Source organism: Prosopis cineraria, unplaced genomic scaffold, assembly GCF_029017545.1.
Source record: "Prosopis cineraria cultivar Desert tree isolate PC_DT_omini unplaced genomic scaffold, ASM2901754v1 PC1, whole genome shotgun sequence".
Taxonomy (NCBI): Eukaryota; Viridiplantae; Streptophyta; class Magnoliopsida; order Fabales; family Fabaceae; genus Prosopis; species Prosopis cineraria.
In genome coordinates this window covers 51353342-51377441 of record NW_026555332.1, presented here as the reverse complement: position 1 = coordinate 51377441, position 24100 = coordinate 51353342, and the positions used below count along the sequence as shown (strand labels likewise).

At 30.3% G+C, this 24100-nt stretch overlaps 1 protein-coding gene across 1 annotated transcript; it reads right to left on the bottom strand.

The window, feature by feature from the left end:
- Nucleotides 1-21764: 21764 nt before the first annotated feature.
- On the bottom strand, nucleotides 21765-23220 carry LOC129302249 (F-box protein At2g26850-like). The gene is made up of 5 exons (XM_054940987.1): nucleotides 22786-23220; nucleotides 22628-22689; nucleotides 22337-22506; nucleotides 22126-22203; nucleotides 21765-22015 (listed from the first exon to the last, which is right to left on the bottom strand). The coding sequence occupies exons 1-5, from the start codon at nucleotides 23218-23220 to the stop codon at nucleotides 21828-21830; spliced, it is 933 nt and encodes a 310-aa protein (XP_054796962.1). The 3' UTR covers nucleotides 21765-21827.
- Between the last annotated feature and the right edge of the window lie 880 nt (nucleotides 23221-24100).

Sequence of the window (24100 nt, the reverse complement as noted above, 5' to 3'; positions counted from 1 at the left end):
TGTTGAACAAAGTCAGGGCACGCAAGCAATTGATTAGACGATGGCGTTAGTTGGAAGGACATAACGCATTTAAAACCTCAAGCAAACCAGTTTCATGTATAAAAGCATGCTGTTGGTTAGGAGTGTTTATTAAAAGAGACTGGATCAGGACAGTATTATCTCAATATTTATCTTGAGAAATGAATGAGATTGAATTTTAGTTCAGTATCTAATCCCATTTTATCTTACTTGAAATTATGATAGAATTGGAATGTCCTTGTAAACTTGGATTAAATTATAAATTTAAACATCTAAAAAGATCAAGTTGAAGATAAATTCAAAATTCATTATCTATGTCATAGATGTAACAAATATTTAGACAGAAAATCATGTGGGCATGCCCAGAAATAGACTATTTTTCCTCACAACTTCACGCTGCAACGATCTTTTATCAGTGAATCATTTCGAGATCTATAAGGGCTAATTTCACTTCCTTCTTCCTCTTATCCCCTCGAATTCCAAAACAATGCCACAGGCCTCATTCCCATTAATATATGATGAAAAATGGCAACAATACTCCTCCCATCCCATCCCTCCATGACGGAACAAAGGGATAAGGAAGGAAGATAATGGAATGCCTGAATTTGATTTGAGTTTGTAAGTGTGACTTGTGAGCTTGGGATGGTTAGGTTAAAATCAAAAATGAAAAAAAAAAAAAAACATGTGCATATTATATCCAGGATGAGGCGGTACATCTCAAGAGTGATTCTAAATTCTGTTCTGTCCCAACAAAACTCGTTCCATTTGTTTTCGAGCCAGGGAAGACCCATCCTAAAACTACCTCTTATTTTTATTTTTTTTAAATAAGAAATTACATATTTCTAAATGCATAAATTCAACTCGTCAAATATAAATTCACAACGTAACATACTGCACATAGATTAACCTCAGGACTCCAATGTTTAGTTGTTAGCATCTTGAACTAAAATCTGTATTAGAGTTTTGACATTTGAGGAAATTTTTTTTTTCCTTGAGTAAAACTAAATATCATTTACAATATGAGGAAACAAGAAACTAACAACAAACTACAAGAGTTTGGTAAAAAAGAAAAAAAAAACAAACTACAAGAGAGCCAAAATCATTCATCATACACCCTCTTAGCAAGTTAAGGTGGTGGGTGATATACCTGAGGAAGTTTAATATCAACCTATGCATGTTGAGGTCAATGAGGATTAGAAATAGAAAAAGGTAATACAAATTATAAAAATAGTAACTTATCTTATTAATTTAAATATGAGATATATTTTTATAAAGAAAAAAGATTTATCAAAATGTTTGAGAATAAAATAAAGATCAATAAAAAATAAAATAATTATAACTACCTTAGTTATGATAATATAAAATAACAAATTATCAAAAATTTAATATCGTCCTATGTTAAGGGAAGAATCTCGTTGTTCCACCTGGCTATCAGTCTTGGATCCAAAGCTTTCTGATTCGTCCATAATTAAAACCCATCTCGTTCGTTGCCTTGGTCCTTATCGCAAACCATTCTGCTCACTGCTCGCCCCTTCTCCACTGCGACTGAATCGGAAGCTCAATCAACCCGCCACTGCTAGTTTCCCTCACACACACACACACGTATCATTGCCATCAATACACAGCTTTGGTATACATCATCTCTATATACATACAAATTGCCGCCAATGGAGTCTTTCAATTCTTGACGATCAAATACGTCTAATTGATCCACATATGCAATACTCCCTTCAGTTATATTTCTAAGGTAGTGAAAAAAGGATTTCTTTTTGTCCTTAAATTTTCATAACAAAGATTTCCTTTAATCTTTCATTAAATATTATTAATGAAAAAAATAGGTTGTTAAACTATATATATGTTGAAGGTTAAATTTAAAAATTTATTAAATTTTTAGATAAGTATTTAATGAGTTTTAAGTTTTTTAAAATTTTGATTAAACATTTTAAAAGTAATTTATAAAATAGATTGGAGAAAATAGTTATAATTGTATATACACGTTTGCAATTCACGGAACACATGGAAGTTGCTTTCCCACGTTAATGAGAACCAACGAGTTTTCTCGCCATCTTTGTCGCGGCAATGGCAGCTGCTTCCACGCCCATCACACGTGTCCGGGTGACTAATTAAAGCATACCACCAATCTAAATCCACTACACACCCAAGTAATCATTCTGTTGTATTATGAATATGTAACATGCATGCACGAACAAGCTGATTGATCAGCTGCAAATATGTAATTTTAAAATTTGTACAATGCCTCCCGAAGTATATGTTCAACCAACCAACAAGGTCATAGAAAAAATTGAAGGGACCGTGGTTTTTTTAAATTCGAATATGCGCGTAAATGTAGAAAACATTTTTAAATAATTAGGATAATTGAAATTGAAATACAATATAATTTGAGCACCAATAAACTCCTACCATTTATATTAATACTCAGTTGTATTTCGAATAGTATTATTTTTGAGAAATACCAAAATAGCATTTGTAACTACTTGTCCATTATATTGAATCTCAACATGATCAGTAGGACTCAAGTCATGAATTAATGGATCGGTGGCATAAAGAGCAGAATGGAGAAACATGAACCGCTAGGCATCCCATCCAAATATTGTCTCCCATTTTCCCCGACCTGTGAAGTGGGTACCTGCCATCCAGATCGGCGTGATCTTCAGATAAATGCAGTCATTTTCCAAAGTTAATGGTTCGTATATATTACTTGTACTGTTGTATGATGATCTTGTCACTGTTTTTTAGGGTCTAATTGTTAGTATCGTTGGGGCAATGACGAAGATGTCAAAACATGATGAGGGATGGATCCATATTCGGCACTGAGCAAGAGATGCTCACCACCCCACACAAAAAATCCGGGCCATCCAGCAGATTTATCGTGGATGGCTCAGATTTTTTTTAATTTTATTAAAATAAAAAATTATAAATTTTTTTGACAAATATGTTCATCATTTGGACAGTACTAATTTAATTTAAGTGGTCAAATTTAATATTATAATTTTTATAAATTAATTATTTAGATGTACTCTGGATAATATAGATTCAATATTAATTTTTTAATAAATTTTTCATTTTTAAATATAAAATTAAACTAAATAAAAAATTTTAAATTTAGAACTTGTAGATAAAAATTTAATGTTGAATATGAACTATATATCCAGAATATATATAAATAGTCAATTTATAATATTATAATATTAAATTAGACCAATATTATAAAATTGATGATGAACATATTTATCAAAATAATTTATAAATTTTTAATTAATAAAATTAAAATTAAAAATTTTTGCACCTTTATAATTATATTTTCAGCTGAATTGATTTGACGAAATTTTAGTTTAAAATGGCAGGAAATTATACTTTTGGTTTTCATAATCTATTGATCTGATTTTAATGCGATTTTTTAACTCAAATTCATTAATCAAAAAGTATAATTATAAAATATAAATAATTCTTAACTTAATTATCATTTTTGTTAAGTATTGTGTTAATTATAACTTAATTTAAATAATGATAGTTTTGTTAGTTGAGGAAATGTTTAATTTAATTTGTTGATAAGAGCTTGGTGGTGATTGCGGCAGTCAGCTTCCGCCACCTGTAAAATGTGAAATTTTATTTTACAAAAATAATAATAAAATTCTTTTAAACTATGCAAATAATATTTTAATCTCTTAAAATGTTATAATTCTTTAAAATTTTTATTAAAAAATTAATATAAATAATTAAATTATCCTTAATTCAAATATCAATTATAATTTATAATTTTTATTTTAAGATTCACAATTTTTTAAAAAATTATAAGATTTAATAAAAAATTTTAAATTTATATTTAAATTTTAATATTTCTCATGTGTTGTAATATCAATTATCATTCACAAGTTTATTTTAAGATTTATAATTTTTTTAAATCATAGTAATTCAATACTAATTCACAAGTTTGAATTAAGTATAATTTAATTATTTATATTAATTTTTTAATGATAAAAAAATTATTGAGATTTTAAGAGAATTATAATATTTGGAAGGCTCAAATATTATTTATATATTTAAAAAAAATTATTATTATTATTATCATTATTATTTTTGTTTTCCCCAAATCATCCCGACGTGAATATCAATGTAATCATTGCTCTACGGTCTCGCAAACATCGAACTGGTTTCTATATCAACTCCTTATTATGGCTGAAAAGGACAACAGCTATCTTGACGTGCGGGCTAAGTTGAGAAAAACATACCTAAAATAATAAGAGAATATCTTTGGTTTTGAATTATTATCATACTCACTTCATTAAAAAAAATATAACATATTTTAATAAATAAATTATTAAAAATATATAAAATATCTTAAATTTTAATATATAATTAATAATATTTTTTAAATATATTTTATTAAATGTTATATTTAATAAAATTTTTTAATTAAAATATTTCATTAATAAGAATAAATATAAAATATATATAATTTTAAAAATAATTAATTAATTTATTAGAGTTTAATGAAATGACTTATAATATTCAACAAACGGAATAATTCTTTTGCCCTCATTTATAAGGCAATTGAAAAAAGCTAGTAATGTAATCAATGCACCTTTCTCATTTTATCCTTCATTTAATTATCATTATTTAATCAAGGTGCAAGGGGATTAACTCTACTTAATGACTTTATTAAGTGCAAGGGGATTAACTCTGATGGATAGTTAAATTGCTAGGACTTACTATTAAGATGTACTCATCAGATCCTAAAATAACTCCAATTAATAAAATACTCTTTCTGTTTTTAAATATAAAAAAAACTCATGTATCCCTTTGTCTCTATTTATAAATAAAATTATAAATTTTAAAAGAATTTATTATATTTTTTTAAATTGTCTCTCATAAAGTCAATGTTTATCTTCATTAGATAAATTTTTTTATAATTATGGGAATAATTTAGTTCAAATTTTTAATTTCAGATATAAGTAATATATAACCAACCTTATCACATTTTCCTGAAATATCATTGATATTCACGGGCTCTTTGTCACGGATGATATCTCCGTGACCGTGTAAAGACCAAGAATGAAGGATCCGCTGGTTAGCCTCGCACAATATGGGTAAAGGGGACGACATTGGCATTGGGGGTGTTCTGCCTCAGTCTTCGGACTGAGTGCCACAACTGGTCGGGGGCTAGTGCCGCCTCCCTGATGAGCCCATGGCAGGGCGAAACCAGTGTGATTCGTATGTGGTAAGGCTTGTCCTGAGAATTATGGGGTCCTCCAGGACGCCGCACGGGCGCCGTGTGCTGCGCCAGACTCTCAGCCCGTGACATCTTGCAACCTTGAGGGAGTGAATAGAAGATGTTTATTAGTTTATTATTTACTTGAGAACAATTTACTTGACTTGTTATGATTAAACGAAACTATTTAACATGACCAGTCAAATCCAAAGTGTGACGAACATGCATGAAATGGAATGCTAGCTTATTTAACATAGCCAAACATGTGTGTGTGATATTATTCACTGAAATTAGGTACAACTGCATGCATACCGCTTCAAGCAAGGGGTCCCAAATCAAATACCCAATTGATGTAGGAGAAATATTATTAGGTACGTGTGGGGTATTGTGTGCTTGTATATGGACCCCCCTTCCCCATAGGAAAAGATTAGCTAAGGTAGTTTAAAAAAAAAAAAGAAAAAAAGAGGATACAGCTGCATACAACTTCCTTTCTTCTCGCAAAATAGGCCATATGAACAAAGAATTACACTCAAATGAACCAAGCTAACATTTGGTTGAAATAGTGGAATTTTGTGGTAATAGCAATGAAAGTCATGGTTGAAGTTGTGTACAAAATGCTATATTTAAAAGTTACTCCGCTGCATAAGTTCAATGTGACATCTTCCAAAGATTCGACAAACCCTTTCACTGGAAATAGGAGAAAAACAATAACAAAAATATTCAAATGAAAAGAAAAATTAGGAGAACATGAGAGAGGAAGAAAGCTTGAAAGCATGTGGTGGTAGTGTGCAAAGCTTAATGAAATTTTTTTTATTGTTTACAGGTATTTTTTATTAGAGACGATATTAAATGTGAGCATTTTTTAAGTGAGGATTCAAATCTTAATTCACTACATTATAAGGGATTGACTCATTTTGCTAAACCTTACCCTGTAGTAAAACCTTAAAAAGAAATTAAGAGGATGCTTCTAAAAGTTGGGTAGCACATGATGATTAATGGAGGATTAATCAAAAAGTAAGACAAAGGCATGCACCAATGTTTAAAAATGGAAGCCTTTTGATCACACAACTCCTGAAAAAAATAAAGATTTTCTTGTAAGAAATTTAAAATTAAATTATTTTGTATTTTTAAATATGAAAACAGCAAAAAAGTATCCATTAATTAATCTTAACAAAGTAAGTAGACATGGTTTTGCTATTGTACTAGCGAAACCTCTCCTCCTCTTGGCCTATTAATGACCCAATTTTCACCATAGTATTTATGTACTAGGAGATCCTTTCATTTAAGTGTCAATGCATGGACTTATTTTAATTTTTTTTGACACATTCACACACAAAACTACAATAAATTTAACTAATTAATAGTGATTGATCTAAGCAAGATGACACACTTGTCTCTTTGATTGACTCTTTGTGTTTGATATCTCTGATGAAAACCAGAACATGCATGGACAAAGAGAAATAAAATAGTAAGTGAGTAAAGAAGCAAAAATCATATCTATTTAGGAAAAAAGAACAATGGAGAAAAAAACATTACCTCAGGGATCGGGAACATTGCTACAACTGGGGGCATAGATAAAACGAAGTTAAGCACCTATCAATAGAGTATAACAAAGAATATATGCAATCAAATCTGTATGATATGTACTAAATACTAATACAACAGTACACAAATAAAAAAAATTGATAAATTGTATGTACGTGATGTTGAGGAAAGAGCCTTTTCCACATGTCGATCTGTTGTTGGCTATGATTCTTCTTGATTCCTCCATATAAGCGACCTATTCCATCATCATGCTCCCAGTTGTTGTTTTTTCTGAGCACTAGGCGTCTCATTTGAGATCCTAAAGAGTATTGCTTAAACTCTACCACCACCATGTCTGTCACATGTACACTAAACAGTTAATATATACACAGAAAAACAATCTAGGACAGACTAATAGTCTCACCACTCTGGTCACACCGACAATGATTCTCTTCTCTCACATGTTTCCATGTGTCCTATAGTAGCATACTACCAATCTGTATATCATTAAGAATTAGCATCAAAACTCTGATATCTGATGTCACGCATATCATGGATATTGAATCAAGAATATATTGGCGGACCCTTTTCATTTTTATGCCTTTTTCCAGTTCAATATTATCTAACATGGAACCTAGTTCTCATAATAACTCACATTTGACACCAGCAAAACAATTACAAGTTTCTAATCAACCTTTTTATTAATAAACATTAAGTAGTTCAAAGGAGCGTACCATAAGATGTTTGTCTAGCTGTTCTAAATTGAATTTCAATGTGGTCCCCAGGTGTCAAATTATTAAGATCAGAGATGTGAAGAGCATTTGGAGGAGTTTCAACCGGTGCGGCTCTCACCTTCTCCCACCCTATGTTTTTCCCCCTTAACTGCCAACCCCCATGTTGTTTCTGTATCCAAATTTAATATTCACTATTTATCTTAAAGACCAAATCATGAAATTATAATTCTCAAACATTAAAAACATATAAAGAGCAATTCTTGTATATGGATCATGGAGTTTGGCGGAGAAAGCGGTTTGCCATTCCTTACCGTGCTGAAAGGAATCTGCTTCAGAGTCGTAACTAAGTAAGCCATGGTAGACAGATAGCAATCCACGGCCCTGCAACGCTTTTACATCAAATATAGAAGCGTGCGCCAGGTTTCTTAATTTTTTAAAAAAAAAATTTGAGAGTTTCTAAGAAGAACGCAGTCCTACCCTGTAAATTTGGGTAGGAACCAGAACTTGCCACTCTCTAGTGAAAAATATAGAGTTTTCATGAAATAATTTGATAATGAACCTAAGCTTTTAGAGTTCTCAAATATGAACCCAGAGAAAGAAATGGCCAATCACCACTAAAAGTTCCCCCGATCCATTCTGATCAATCCGTAACGAGCTATCTTGTTTGCTGAAGTTATATGCCATTGCCACTCCTCATAAACCACCTCTCCTAACAGTAGACCCTATTTTCATTGGATGTGTTGTTTCCAGAGATCATCATCTGAGCATCTCTTCCTCAGGATCACACATACTTCTGATGTTATACACATTTTGATGGTGAAAGATGTTTTAAAATGCAGTCTAAGCTTGACTCTGGAAAATCCAGAAGGCAAACATGCTTTTGCCTTTCATTCTTCATGAGATGCTTCTCAAAGCTTCTCTCAAAGAGAGTTTCTAAGAGACTATAGCGTGTAAAGAGGAAAACGAACGTAACAGGGAATTGAATCACAAACCCTGCATTCTTTCAAAGCTTTTAACGAATAGAGAATGTACCTTAAATTTTTGTCTTAACTTAATTTAGAATTCATCAACTGCTAACGCATTCAATTATGAAGTGTAATCATCAAGTTTTATGAAATATAAAATATTAGAGTCCCAATCCTCTCAGGGTATAAATGAACGTTGCAGTTCATGTTAGACTTCTTTTAACTTTTTCTTGCAATAGCTATATTCGCTTATACACCTTTTCGTGTTCATTTTTTAATAATTTCTCTCTATATTTTAACGTGGCTTAATTGTTAGAAGGATAATTACAGACTCTAAGAAATTTTTAAATTATTACTTCCGTAGCCGTATACGACTAAATGGCATGGAATAAAATATCTAGCTAATTAATAATAAAAATTAACATAAAAAATTGAAAATTCATATTTTAGCGTGAGCTGGAGAACGTTACAAGGTTGAGTTTGGCAAATCCGGCAGACAAATCCTGCATCAGCTTTCCCCCATCCTCATGTCTCACTCTACAACGTACGCTACCAGCAATGACATGGTATTATATCTATTGTATGATTTATGATATTGTCACTGTTTTTTTTAGCCCCAGTGGTCACTTTTTTAATTGTTTTCATTTGGAACATCATGGCAAGGTTGTCAAAATATGACAAGGGACGTCCTTTTTTTCTTCGATCGTTTTATTTTCAACGAAATTGATTCCACTATACATTGATGACATTTTTTAGTATAATAAATTTTAATCAACTCATGCAATTTAAGAAAGTTGATTAATTTTAATAATTATATCTGAATAAAAAAAACTTGGACTAAAATGTTACTGTGATTAATCTTTCATTTTTTCCTAATTTAATAATAATACCTCTGTCTTAAATTATAAGATATTTTTAGATAAAATTGCACATACTGATAGAGCTCATAATTATATTTTATAACCTTATTTTTTTCAAAATAAAAATATAAACTTTTTAAATATTCTTCATTTAATGCTTTATTTATGAAAGAATATTAAAAAAAACTAATGAAAAGGATAATATTAGAAAAGCATAATCAATAAAACTTAAATTTTGTCAAAGCATTTTCAAATTTTTTTTAAAAAAATATTTTATAATTTGAGACAGAGGGAACACTATCATTTAGTCAAAGACAATTAAGGAAAGATGTTATAAATGCTGTTTAAAATTGTAGTTTTGTTTATTAAAATAACACGAAACCATTGGTAAAAAAAAAACCAAATGAAAATTTGTTTATATTTAAAAATAGATGGAATATATTAGTTTTTTTAAATAAGCAGAAAAAAAGAAATGAGGGACCTTCTTTTCAACTTTGACTCTCTCACTGCAATCATTGCTTTTTTTCTTTTCATGTTACTTGAAAAGTAGTTGCTCCTACTTTAGCCACTTAAATTTTGGATTTTTTTATTTCTCATCAAATAAATGGTATCTTTTTCTAAAATTTTAACTATATTCTTAATGTTGGATAATCTTATTGTTTCGATCCAAAAAAGCATAAAATGTATGCTTGCATATTCGTCTATAGATCAAACTAGATATGTAATTATTGAAATAATAGTTGTATACAAGCATGATGACTTATCATTGTTACATATCCCTATAATTCAGGAACTTTTGAGTAGGCTGTGCCAATAATAGATATTAACTCCACAAGGTGCTAAAGACAGGATTAAGCATCTTCCAATTAAATTGGTACATATACAATAACTAAACTTCAATTGTCAATCCCATTTGCTTATTTTAATGACAAGATTCCTATTATTCATGCTAACTTTAGTAGGTAATAATAGAATAAAAGATGTAAGAAACTCCTAACAATGATAATTCTCACTGCCAATTAAAAGTTATTATAGAAAATGAAAGAAATTTTTAAATAAATTAGGTACATCATGTCATTTGTGATTGGTCAAAAAAATGACATTAAAATATTATTAATATAAAATTAATTTTGATATCAATGACAACAGAGAGAGAAAACATAAAAAATTAAATATATATTTATTATAAGAATAAAATTAATTAAAATAATATCATATAAATTTTCATTTAATAACTTGAGGGTATTCTAATTAAACAGAATAAAAAATCAAGTCACGCTAAGGATTTCTCTAGAAATTCATACTTTGGTCTTCTTACATTTTTATTTAATTTTAGTTACTTATGTAAAAAACGGTCATTGATTATTTTTAATTCATTTTTTTCACAATTTTGTATAAATAAAATAAAATGTTGTATATAAAAGATAGAATATTTTTTTAAAACGATACATTAATAAAAATAAATTGTGAAAAATTTATCATATACTACCGTAAGCCAAGACAGTATTCCATTTTTTTATTAATTGTTTTTTAAATTTGATCAGCTACCGAATATTGTTTTCCCTTAATCATCGCAACGTGAATATCAATGAAATCATTGTTCTCTTCCCCGGTGGTGCGGTCCGTCGCTGGAAACATCGAATTAATTTCTGCTTCCATTAATTTTTTTTTTTTTTGGATAAGTCGAAAGTTGCTTTTAATCAATTCCTATCAAGGCTGAAATGACTACGGCTATGTTTTTTTTTTTTTTTTTTTTAGGAATTAATGACTACAGCTATGTTGACCTACCAGAAAAGCTAAGAAATATTCCTTTTTACATTAATAAAATTTAAAAATCACACTTTATAAATTTACTTTTTTAAATAAAAATATAGATTTATATAATATTTTGATTTAATATATTTTAAATATGCAAGCAAAAAATTAGTATTAATAAATTTTATTTTTGTTCGAATATTTAATGCTAATAATTTGGGACAACAAAATATTAACCTAGCTCCAAATTATATTATATGAGTTGTACATAAAATAATAAAATAACCAAGATAATACTTCCTTTATTTTTATTTATGAAAAAAACTATCACTTTAACATGTTTTTTTATATAAATAAAATCATATTTTTAATAAGTATTTATTATAAAATTTTTAAATTATCCCTCATAATTTTATTCATTATAGTTATAAAAATAATTAATAAAGACTAATTAATACAATTAATGAAAGGTATTGCAGTTTAATTATTTTATTTTTAATCTTAATTAATATAGTTAATTAATTTTTTAAAATTTTATAATATAATTTTTTCTCCTATAAATAGAATAGAGGGAGTAAGATTTAAGTCTTTAGTTTTGAATATTTAATACTTCCTTCATTCAAAAATGTAGGACATTTTTTGAAGAGTTATTGTTCAAAAATATAAAACATTTTTAGTTTTGAGTGTAATTATTACCTTTTTTTTTGTCTAAAAGTGTCCCTATAATAATAAATTTATATTTATTATAGGGTCTTTAATATAAGTAAATATGAAAAGATAATGTTAGTTTAAAAATAAGTAACTATTTTATGGGGTGAGATTTAATTAAAAATATTTTACATTTTTAATAAAGGAAGTATATTTTATCTGATCAAATCAAGATTAGTAACTTTTAATGTGCTAATAATATTAATAATATGAGTTTATGTCTTATTTTAATTGAAAATAAGCTCTAAGTGTGTGTGTGTGATTTTTTTTGATATTAATATTCCTTCTATTAAAAAATATAAAACATTTTTAATCAAATCCCTTCCTTTCAATAAAATAATTACTTATTTTTAATTAATTTTATTTTTATATATTTATCCTTATTTAATAGAATGTTTCACCCTACAATAAATATAAAATAATTTATTTAATAGTTTTTAAAAAATAATAATTATACTTTAAAAGATTAAAAATACTTAATATTTTAAATATTTAATTTTTTAAAATACTTTTTATTTTTCAATGAGGGAGTATTGGATGACCAAATTTACTGGGCTCAAACAAACACGTACTACAGGATACCGGTTACTTTAATTAGAATACCCCATTGCTTATCCCAGAAACCAACATGAGATTTGATCATTAGTTTGATGCATTAATTCAAATCAATCATCCTATTTAGTATAGCTACGCATAAAAATCTATTTCATGATGCAGCTACACGTGTTTATTGGATATTTTCACTGCTCCTTTTTTCTCTTGAATATTATTATCATCTAACTTATATTTTCTAATGTTTAACTATTTGTACGTGTTTGACTTTTTTTATAAAAAAAATTAATATAGCTAAATCTATAGTACGGTTGTTTACTGAAATCAGGTACAAGTGTATGCAGCCGCCTTTCTTCTAGTTCCACTCAAAAAAACAGGCCTAGGATTACATTCACATGAATCGAGCTAACATTTGGTTGAAATGGAATTTAACTAATATTGATTAGAAGCAGCAAGAAGAAGCAGTCCACCTTCCTCTGTGATGGATATTTCTTGTGCTTGACATTCGATGAAAATTAATTGGGATTGGGTTTAGTCCCTCATATCATCTTGATGAACCAAGTTCAAATTTTTATAAAAAAAAGTATCTATATTTAGTGTTGAATTATTTCTTGAATATTATTTTTCTAAATAGAGAGATGCTTATAAGTAATGAAAAAGAAAAAGAAAAAAATAGCTAATAAGCAAGCAAATGATGTTGATAATAAAAATCATGTCTATTTTAAAAAAACGACAATAATGGAAAATAATTTAGCTCAGGGGATCATCATTAACCGCGGCGGCGATGGAGGCCCACGTATATAAACAATCTCAGACACCTGTCAAATAGATCAGTAACGAGGAATTAACATTGTATCAAATCTAGCCACTATCATACTGTATATATACTAATACAATAAGCACCCAAAAATAATTCTCGACAAAATTATTTAAACATGACTATGGAATTTCTTCCTCCTTTTGAACACACGTTTTGAAGCATATTTGCCGGAGTAGATCCAGCTAGGAATTTGAGATAAGCAAGGATGAAGTCAAACTCTAAATTGTACGTACGTGATGTTGGGGAAAGATTTTTGTCCAGGCATCAATGTGTTGTTGGCTATGAATCTTCCTGATTCCTCCATACAAGTAACCCAATCCATCATCGTGCTCCCGGTGGTTGTTTCTGCTGAGCACTCGGCGTCTCAGTCGAGACGTGGGAGCGTACTGCTTGAACTCCACCACCACCAAGTCTGTCCCACTTAACTATGTAATTAATTAATGCCCACAGCACCATTTCAAGTACGCAATCCTTAAAAACCACAAAACCATTATATAATCTCACCATTCCGGTCGCACCCACAATGATTATCGTTCTCATCACCACATGTTTCCAGGTGTCCTATGGTAGCATACGCCCATCTGCTTATCATAACAGGATTTGCAGAAAAGCTGTTGTAAATCATATATTCCCTCCAGTTCTATATACAAGTCATGTAAGACAAATTTATTGTCCATTTTATTAATGACAAAAAATGAGTTGTTAATTTTTTTTTCAATTTTACTCATTCATAATTTTTCATGACCAGAGTAAAAGGTTACTTGTGAGAGTAAAAATATTTTAAGATTATGCATTTTAATAAGGGTTATAAATTATGGGAATTTCTTTTCTTGAATGTCATCAATTAATTACATCTCGTTAGTTCTGGTAAGACAATTAAAAGTAATTTATATATAAGATTGAAACATATAGATCTTGAGTTGAGAAATTAAAGAATAGGTTCATGGACCTCTGTTTATTTATGCCACAATCTTTCTCAGTTTAACTTATTCTCTTATCAACTAACTCGACTCCCATCAAAACAATATTGCAAGTTATATGATCTATTTTTTAATTAACAAACATAATAGTTTAGAGGAAGGCGTACCATAAGATGTTTGTATAAATGTTCTACGTTGGATTTCAATGTGATCCCCAGGTTTCAAATTGCTGAGATCAGAGACATGAAGAGCATTTGGAGGAATTTCGATAGGTGGTGCTCTCACCATATCCCGTCCTATGTTTTTCTCCAATAACTCTCAGCCACCACCTTTTTTTCTGCACCGATCGATCCGAAGTCAATATCTGTATATATTCATCTTAAAGACCAAATTAAACCATGACTTAGTAATATAATTCTGCGACAGCAATTGAAGTCTGGCAGAGAAGAAGCGCTCGTTCCTTACCGTACGTGAAAGGAATCTGATCCAGAGTCGTAACTAATTAAGCCATGGCCACAAGATACAAAAACAGTGCCCTGAAACACTTAATTTTACATCAAATACATACAGAGACTGTGCTGCTGCTGATTCTTTTTAAAGAATAAAAATCCAAGAGTTTTTAAGAAATAAAGCAATCTTACCCTGTAAAATTGAGCCGGGAACCAGAACTTGCCACTCTCGAGAGAGAAATACAGAGCTTTCATGAAATGACTTGATATAATGAACCTCTAAGCCTGACAGAGTCTTCCAAATATGAACCGAGAGAGAGACGTGGCCAATCACCACTGATAGTTCCCACTGATCCACTGTGATCGTTCCCCAGAGGTTTATGTTGTTTTGCTGATGTTATATGCCGTTGCCACTCCTTATAAATTGCCTCTCCTAATAGTGGACCCCATTTTCGTTGGATGTGTTGTTTCCAGAGATCATCAGCTGAGCATCTCTTCCTCAGGACCACGCAAACTTCCGAGGTTACACACAATTCCGATGGTGAAAGATGTTTTAGAATGCAGTCTAAGCTTGATTCTGGCAAATCTAGGAGGCAAAAACTAAATGTCGTTTTGTTCTTCATGCCATAGATGCGTGTTTCTAACATGCAAAGAGGGCAAGCTAGCCCTTGTATTCTTCCTTGTTAAGAATTCACTATGCTATAATATGCGATGCATTCAATTGTGACATGCATCAAGAAGTAATATGAAATATAAAATATTCCCAGCACTCTCAGGCTATAAATGAGCGTTGCAGCTAGCTCATGTCAGACCGTTCTTTTTTCCCCCCACATTGGAATAGTCGCACTTCCACGTGTTATTTACAATTTTCCCCATGTTTTATTATTTCTAGATCTCTACATATTTTAATATGGTTAAATGTAAAAAAGACAAGTACAGGCTCCATTAATACATTTCTAAATTACTATTTCCCCCTTACTCTCTCCATTTTTAAATATAAAAAAATAATTAACTCATACAATTTAAACAAGTTAATTAATCTTAATAATTATGTCTGAAATTGAAAAACTTGGTTTAAAATATTCTTATAATTAACATGTTTACCTTTTCCTTTAACTTAATGATACTATGATACTGTCCATATATGATGGGCAATTTGAAAAGAAAAAGGATAATAATTGCTCATCAAAATTTGTATTTTTACTTATAAAAATTATAAAGTATACTCCCTTGTTTAAAAATATAAAATATTTTTAACTGAATCTTATCTCTCAATAAAATAGTTACATACTTTTTAACTAACCCTATCTTTTATTTACCCCTATTAAACACCCTACAATAAATATAAAGTCATTATCAATAGGGGCACTTTTGAAAAAAAGATAATAATTACACCTTAAAAGATTAAAAATACCTTACATTTTTAAATATCCAACTCTTAAAAAAATGCCTTATATTTTTAACGGAGAAAGTATGATAATTTCTTTTATAATAAAAAATGAAAGGAGCATAACTCATGGAATAAAATATCCAGCTAATTTATAATAAAAATTAATATAAAATTGAAAATACATATTTTTGCTTGGGCTGAATTCTGAAGAGACTTTATGACAAAAAAAAAAAATTGTCCATGAAGCTGGGCAGTTTGTTCAACGTGACAAATTAAACAACTAATTAAAGAATGTAAGGGATGAATTCTATGTCGCTTCTTCTTGTTATTGCCTTCACAAAACTCTGGCCAATCCAGTTGGAGTGCTGCCAAGATGCGCATGCATACATAGAGTATATGTATACTTTCTCTCATTATATTTATAGATCACTTTTAATATTTTTTCTAAAATTATAAAAAAATTAAATCCCATTAACCCTATTTAAAAATTTAATAAAATTTAACTTTAATCCGATTAAATATATTCATACATGCTTTAAAAATAAGACATTCTAACATTTAATAACTTTCTCAATATTTAATGGGAGCCAAAAGACAAAGATCGACACAATAATTATTGAATTACTCAACAAAAAGAAACAAAACAAATACCCTCTCTGCTGATGAGAAAAACGCAACCCACTGATTTATACGTTGTGGAAATAAATTTTTATCACTTGCTAGAGTCTGAGAAGAATAATTAAACAAATTTATCACTTGCTAGAACCTTCTCTTTCTCCTGTGTCGATCCATTTGAGAGGTCCTTTGCAGAGAGAATGCGATTGACAATTGGAGGGCGGGGGAAAGTTTGGACGTATTGTATTTTTAAATGGATTCTAATACGAATTGTATTTATGTGATAGTGATGTGCGATGGAATAAAATGTATCTAAGATTTTTGCCAATCAGGATAAATTTGAACACATTTATTTTTATATTTGTACTTGGGGTTAGAAAAAATATAAATCTTTTTTACATATTCACAATTAATGCTTGCTCATATATACTTCTCTATTATGGATTTGAGATTTATGCGTTGCTTTTTATAGGATTGATGAGCAAAATTATACTATAATATGTACATTATGGATATTTTTGCCTTCAATCTATTTACTCCCAATACAACATGTGAGACCCCACGGTTTTTAGTTAACTGACATCTAACTTACATTATATATATATTTTAGAGTTTTTTTTGCCTATTTTTTAAAGTTAACAGGCAAAATTACAGTATCATGCAGTTAATGATGTTGGAAAACTCCTCAAGAGATCAACACTTTGTTAATATTTTTCCCCATATTATTTTAATCTAAATTTTTGTGATTGGGCTTCAAATATAGAGACATCAATATATGATGAGAAGCTAAATTCATTGCCTTCCTTAATATAAGACAAAGTTAGGAATCCTTGTGTCGTGCTAATATTTGCTCGATTCAGAGATGGAAGAAGGGAAGACGACTTGAGAGTGAGTGAACATAGGATCTGTTTATTAATCATCATCTTTTTATCATTATATCCATTTCATTAACTCTTAAGGCTTATATTTAGCTTATTTGTTTTTTGTTTTTTGTAGAAAACAATTTACTTGACTTTCTTATATATATGATTTAATTAAACGGCACTATTTTGTACTCCGAAGTGAGACGAACATGAATGAGATCAGTGTTAGCCTATTTAAGTGTCTGTGTGTGTGTATGATTATTTACTGAAAAATTGGAAGCAACTGTGTACAGATGCCTTTCTTCTAGTTCTCCAAAAAAAAAAAAAAGAAGTTAAATAGGCCAATATGAACGAAGGATTAATATTACACTGAAATAAACGGAGCTAACATTTGGTTGAAATGGAATTTAACTAACATTGATTGAACTCATCAAGAAGTCGCAGTACACCTTCCTCTTCGATGTGATTGACTCCTTGTGTTTGATATCCTATGAAAACATACAAGAACATGGATAAAGAGATATAAAAATAGCAAGCAAGATTTGAAAATGATTTTGATAAGAAAAATCATGTCTATGTAAAAATAAAAAAATATAATTTACCTTAGGGGATCATCAATTGGCCGTGGCGGAGCCGGGGGAAAGCCCCACCACATATAATAACGTCAGGCACCTGTCAAATAGAGTAACGCAGCATGTATAAAATCTAGTATCATATGCCAATTCAATAAGTATGTAAAAATAATTTTTTGACAAAAATGATCCAAAATCGAATTCAATACACCCGCAGAACCATACGTGAAAAGTTCGTGGACATGAATGGGGGCTTAACCCTTTTCTCTTCCTCCTTTCAACGCATATTCATGAAGCATTTAGATTATTTATCCTATTTGCCTGGAGTCTCGCCAGAGATAAGCAATATAATGAGGTCAAACTCTAAATTTTAGGTACGTGATGTGGAGGAAAGATTTTTGTCCAGGCATCAATGTGTTGTTGGCTATGAATTTTCCTAATTCCTCCAAACAAGCAAGCCATTCCACCATCATGCTCCCGGTAGTTGTTTCTGCTAAGCACTAGGCGTCTCAGTCGAGATCTTGGAGCATACTGTTTGAACTCCACCACCACCAAGTCTGTCACACACTTAACAATATAATTGATGCCCACAGCACCATTTCAAGTACACAATCCTTAAAACCACAAAGCCATTATACAATCTTACCATTTCGGCCGCACCCACAATGATTATTCTCATTCTCATCATCACATGTTTCCAGGTGTCCTATGGTAGCATACGCCCAATCTGCATATCATAAGACAATTGGTACCAACGCTCTCTCGCAAATCATGTACTCCTTTCGCTTTTACATACAAGCCTCGTTGTAGAAGAAATATGTGATCCTTTTTATTAGTGACTTTAATTTGTATAAAAAATAGATCGTTAATTAATTTACTTTCTTTCAATTTTAACCTTTCAAAAGTTTTCAAAAGTAAAGTAATTAGAATGTTACCTAAGAGAGAAAAATTAATTTGAAGATGATGCATTTAATAGGAATAAATTAATTTTTGTTAAAAGTAACTTATATATAAATAAACCAGAGGGTGTATATCTTAAAATTGAGGAATTAAAGAGAAATTAAATCAAGAACAAGATTCTTATTGAAGCAATGATAGCTTCATGGACCTTTTATTTATGAACTCTTTCTCAGTCTATAACATATTCTCATATTTACTAATAATTAACTTGATTTCCAGCAAAACCATTACAAGTTATGATCAACTTTTTAATTAATAATTAAACATCATAGTTTAGAGGCAAGCGTACCATAAGATGCTTGTCTTGATGATCTACACTGGATTTCAATGTGATCCCCGGGTTTCAAATTGCTGAGATCAGAGACATGAAGAACATTTGGAGGAATTTCAACAGGTGATGCTCTCACCATATCCCATCCTATGTTTTCCTCTTGTAACCGCCAACCACCTTCTTTACGTCTGCGTCCGAAATTAATATTTATTCGTCTTAGTAAAGACCAAGTCATGACTTGGTAATAATTTTACAGGAGATCAATTACAGTCTCGCAGAGAAAGAGCTTGCTGCTTACCGTACTTGAAAGGAATCAGATTTAGCGTTATACCTAAGTAAGCCATCGCAGCAAGATACAAATCTATTTCCCTGCAACACTTAATTTTACATCAGTTATAGAGACTGTGCTTCTTCTTCTTTTAAGAAGAATCCAAAAGTTTGTAAGAAATAAAGCAATCTTACCCTGTAAAATTGAGCCGGAAACCAGAACTTGCCACTCTCTAGAGAAAAATATAAAGCTTTCATGAAATGATTTGATAATGAACCTCTAAGCCTTACAGAGTCTTCCAAATATGAACCGAGAGAGAGACGTGGCCAATCACCACTAATAGTTCCCACTGATCCATTGTGATCGATCTCCAGAGAGTTATCTTGTTTTGCTGATGTTATATGCACTTGCCACTCCTTATAAACCTCCTCCCCTAAGAGTGGACCCCATTTTCGTTGGATGTGTTGTTTCCAGAGATCATCAGCTGAGCATCTCTTCCTCAGGATCACGCATACTTCCGAGGTTACACACAATTCCGATGGTGAAAGATGTTTTAGAATGCAGTCTAAGCTTGATTCTGGCAAATCTAGAAAGCAATTATTACTTGTCGCTTTCTTCTTCATGACATACAACTTCTTTCTATGCGTGTTTCTGATAAGCTAGCGTGTAAGCAGGAGAAGCAATATAACAGCACTATACATGAATCGCAGCCCATGCATTCTTGCTTGATTATTAGAATTCACAAGGCCATAATAATGTATTCAATTGTGACACGTAATCGTCAAGTAATATGAAATATAAAATAGGAGTCTCAATACTCCCAAGCTTGAAATGAATGTTGCAGCTCATTAGACTTTTTTTTTTTTAACATTTTCTCACATTGGAACAATCGCTTCTATATATGTAACTTTACTTAGTTTTCAATTTTTTTGATGGTCTATTATTTCTCTGCATATTTTAATATGGTTTAAATATGTTAAAAGAATAAGTACAGACTCCAAGAAATTTTTAAATTATTATTTCTCCTGTACATGCCATAGAATATAATATGTGGTAATTTATAATAAAAATTAACACAAAAATCAAGAATACATATTCTAGCCTGGGCTGAACGAAATTTCTGATCCCAAAAATTTGTTGATGAAGCTTGACAGCTTGTTCAACGTGACAACAACGTAAAGAATGTAAAAGATGAATTCTATGTCGATTATTCTTGTCATTTCCTTCCGTAAAATGCCGGCCAATCCAGTTGGATCGTGCTGCCGTAACAAGATGCGCCCAAATTGGAACCTCGTCATATCGTTATTAAATTGGCTGATATATCCTTATATAATCTCCTATCTGCGGTAAACAATTATGTATGAGAATTGGGATAACATATGAGAAGGCGTGGAAGCGAGAAACTAAAAAACGAGCATAGTTTAAATGGAGAACACAGTTATGTAAGGATATCTCAACTAAACACCTGAACTGGTGTGATTTAAATACGCGCGCGCGCGATAAACTTTCAACTATAATTAATAAAGGCGATAGTGTAGCTTTAATTTTTCAATTAACTTCATACAAGGTTTATCTTTTCATTTTATAAAATATATTTTTAATTCTCTAACTCTAATAACATTAGTCTTATTAAGAAAAAAAATGTCAATATTAGACTTTTAAATGTTAATAGAACATTACCAAATTTTGATATATTAAATTTGATTTTTTATAATAACAATAACTGACACAAAAATAATCATTAAGACTAAATGATTTATAATAGTTTTAGTGTTAGAAGATTGCAAAGATACTGTATAATATTAAATGACTAAATTGAAATGTTATATAAGGTTAGAAGATAAAAAAATCCACTTCTCTTTAATAAATTACAAATATAAGACAATATATTATGAATTTTATTAGTATCATTTTTTTAATTATATGAAATCATGCATATATTTTATCAACGGTTATGGCAATGAGATAATTGATACAATAGAATGCACAAAATATTCTTGTAAAAAAAGAATGTACTAATATCATTCGATATAAAATTAATAATTATTATACCATATTCATGATAAATATGAATTCCTCGTATTACTAGAGAAGAAATTAAGGGGACCAACTATAAATCATTAAATCTTGAGACTTCAAATTTTTCTTGCAAATAATAAACAAATAAAAAATAAACATAAATATAAAGGAGAAATATTGAAATCATCGAGAGATAGAGCATAAACAAACCAAGGACTGTGATTACAATTCACATATATTCAAGCTAAACAAACCATCTCACATATATAGAATAAAACGGTTAAGCTTTAAACTATATTCTCAACGATACTATAAATTAAATAAAAGGGCAAGCCTAAGATTTGAACTGCATAGGATATTCGGTATTCCAGCTTCGAATATCCTCCAAGCTTTCCAGTTTTCTAATTCCTCCATATCTCCACAGTCTAGCTTTTTGTTCCCCATTCATCTGTCTGTTCATTAATATTGATTTCGATCGTGAGTGATCTCCAAGTTGTAGTTTGAACACCACCACCAAAGTTTCTATCAAAATAACATACAATCAAAGTTTAATCATCTGTTTCATTCACTACACACACCCTCCTCCTACCTTCACTACTTTAATTTACTTGTATGTAAATGATTCTACTTACCGCTATGTTGGCAACTGCAATGATCATTCCTATCTTCATCACATGATTCCAAGTGACCAATAACACCATAGTACCAATCTACATCTCATTCGTAATTTAGGGTTAATACTTGCTAATTTCGAGTAAAATGAAATGAAATTGATCAATACTAACTCAATCACAGATAAGATGGTGAATAATTTATTATTACAAAAAAAAAAAAAACTATTACCATAAATTCGGCTGCCTTTTCTCATCTGGACCTCAACATGATCACCGGGTTTCAGATCATTATTATTGGACATGTAAAGAGTATATGGAGAAGCGTCAATTGGGGGCAATAATCTCAGCAGATCCCATGTTATATTTTTCTCAATCAGTCGCCACTCGTCTGTTGGACACCTATACCAAAGAAAAAAAAAAAACTTTTGAAGATTTTTAAGAATAAAGGTAAAGCATTAGATTAATTAAGGAAGTTCATTTATAAATTTTGAGCAACAACCCAACTATATCTCAACATTACCTTGCTTGAAAGGTGTTTGAAATATGATCATAGCTGAGCAGTGCATTATATCGCCTTGGAAGCTGAAAGTAATAATCATATGATCTAACACTTCAATTTAGGCACAGAAATTATAAAGATTACAACATAAAGAAGAGTGAATGAGTAAAATAACTTGCCGGTGTCATCCTGTACACTTGAGCAGGGAACCAAAATCGACCACTCTGAAGAGAAATATACAGAGCCATGTTGGAATAAGTCGATAGTAATAAACTAGTCAAGTTTCCAGGATTTTCCAAATACGAACAAAGGCATAAAGAAGGCCAAGCACCAGTAAATGATCCTAATAATCCATTTGGATTAGTTTGTAGCGAGGGGCTTTCTTTATTCATTATCCTCATCGTATGAAATTGCCACTCTCTGTAAGCCACATCACCAAGTAGTCTTCCCCACCTACGTTGTACGTGTTTCTCCCACATTTCATTACTCCTGCATCTGCGCATCAAACAAGTGCACACCTCGGACATGCTACATAGTTCACTTGGTGAAAGTCTCTCAAGAATGTTATCCAAGATGGGTTCTGGTAACTCCAACAGAGAAGCCTCTTTCTTCATCAGCTGTGGTGCTTTGTTTGTAAATGGCTTGCTAATATATCATTAATGTGAGTATAAGTTTTGTTCTTGACTTGTGCTTGATAAGCGAAACAGGACAAAGCCTCTGATATTGAAGAACCAGGATATTCAAATTCAACAATTTCATTCACGGCCAGACCTTTACTAGTGATAATTTCTTTCTTTTCTCTTTGTTTTTTACTCATTGTGAAGGCTACTATATTGTCTGCATGCCTTTGTCGGGTATAAAAGTTTTCGTTCGAAACAATGTGAATAAATAATGACGTCAAAAAATAGATATTTTCTAGGCCAAAACATAAACAAATAGAATGTCCGTTGTCTGCCTTTCTAGTAAGTGATGTACCCAATGTTGCTTAATAATATTTTCTTATCCAATTAAAAAATTATAAAATTATATATATATATATATATATATATGAGTAGGGTTTTGGAGCTAGTTAAAGTCAGGATATGCCTCTAAATTTAAAGAACGCTTATAACTCATTTATTGATAAACGTTTCACGTTAATAATGATATAATATTGGATACATGAAATGTTTAATTAATATTTGTTATCACTATAACTATGGACAAATGTGTGTGTGTGTGTTTTGAGCCTGTTTGTGTTATCCATCGCATAGACTACCATCTTGTTTGCATGCTTCACTAAATTTTCATATAAAACATTGCGTTTAAATAACAATATAGTTTTCTGATCCTATTTATAAGGTAAAAAAAAAAAAAATTTAATTCTATTTATAAGGCATTTGTCAATTTTTAATGTTTATTTTTATAGTTTTGCTCTTATTAAATGCTTTAAATAAAAATACTATTAATGAAATTTAAGAGCATTTATTAAGAATAAAAATAAAAACTTATTAA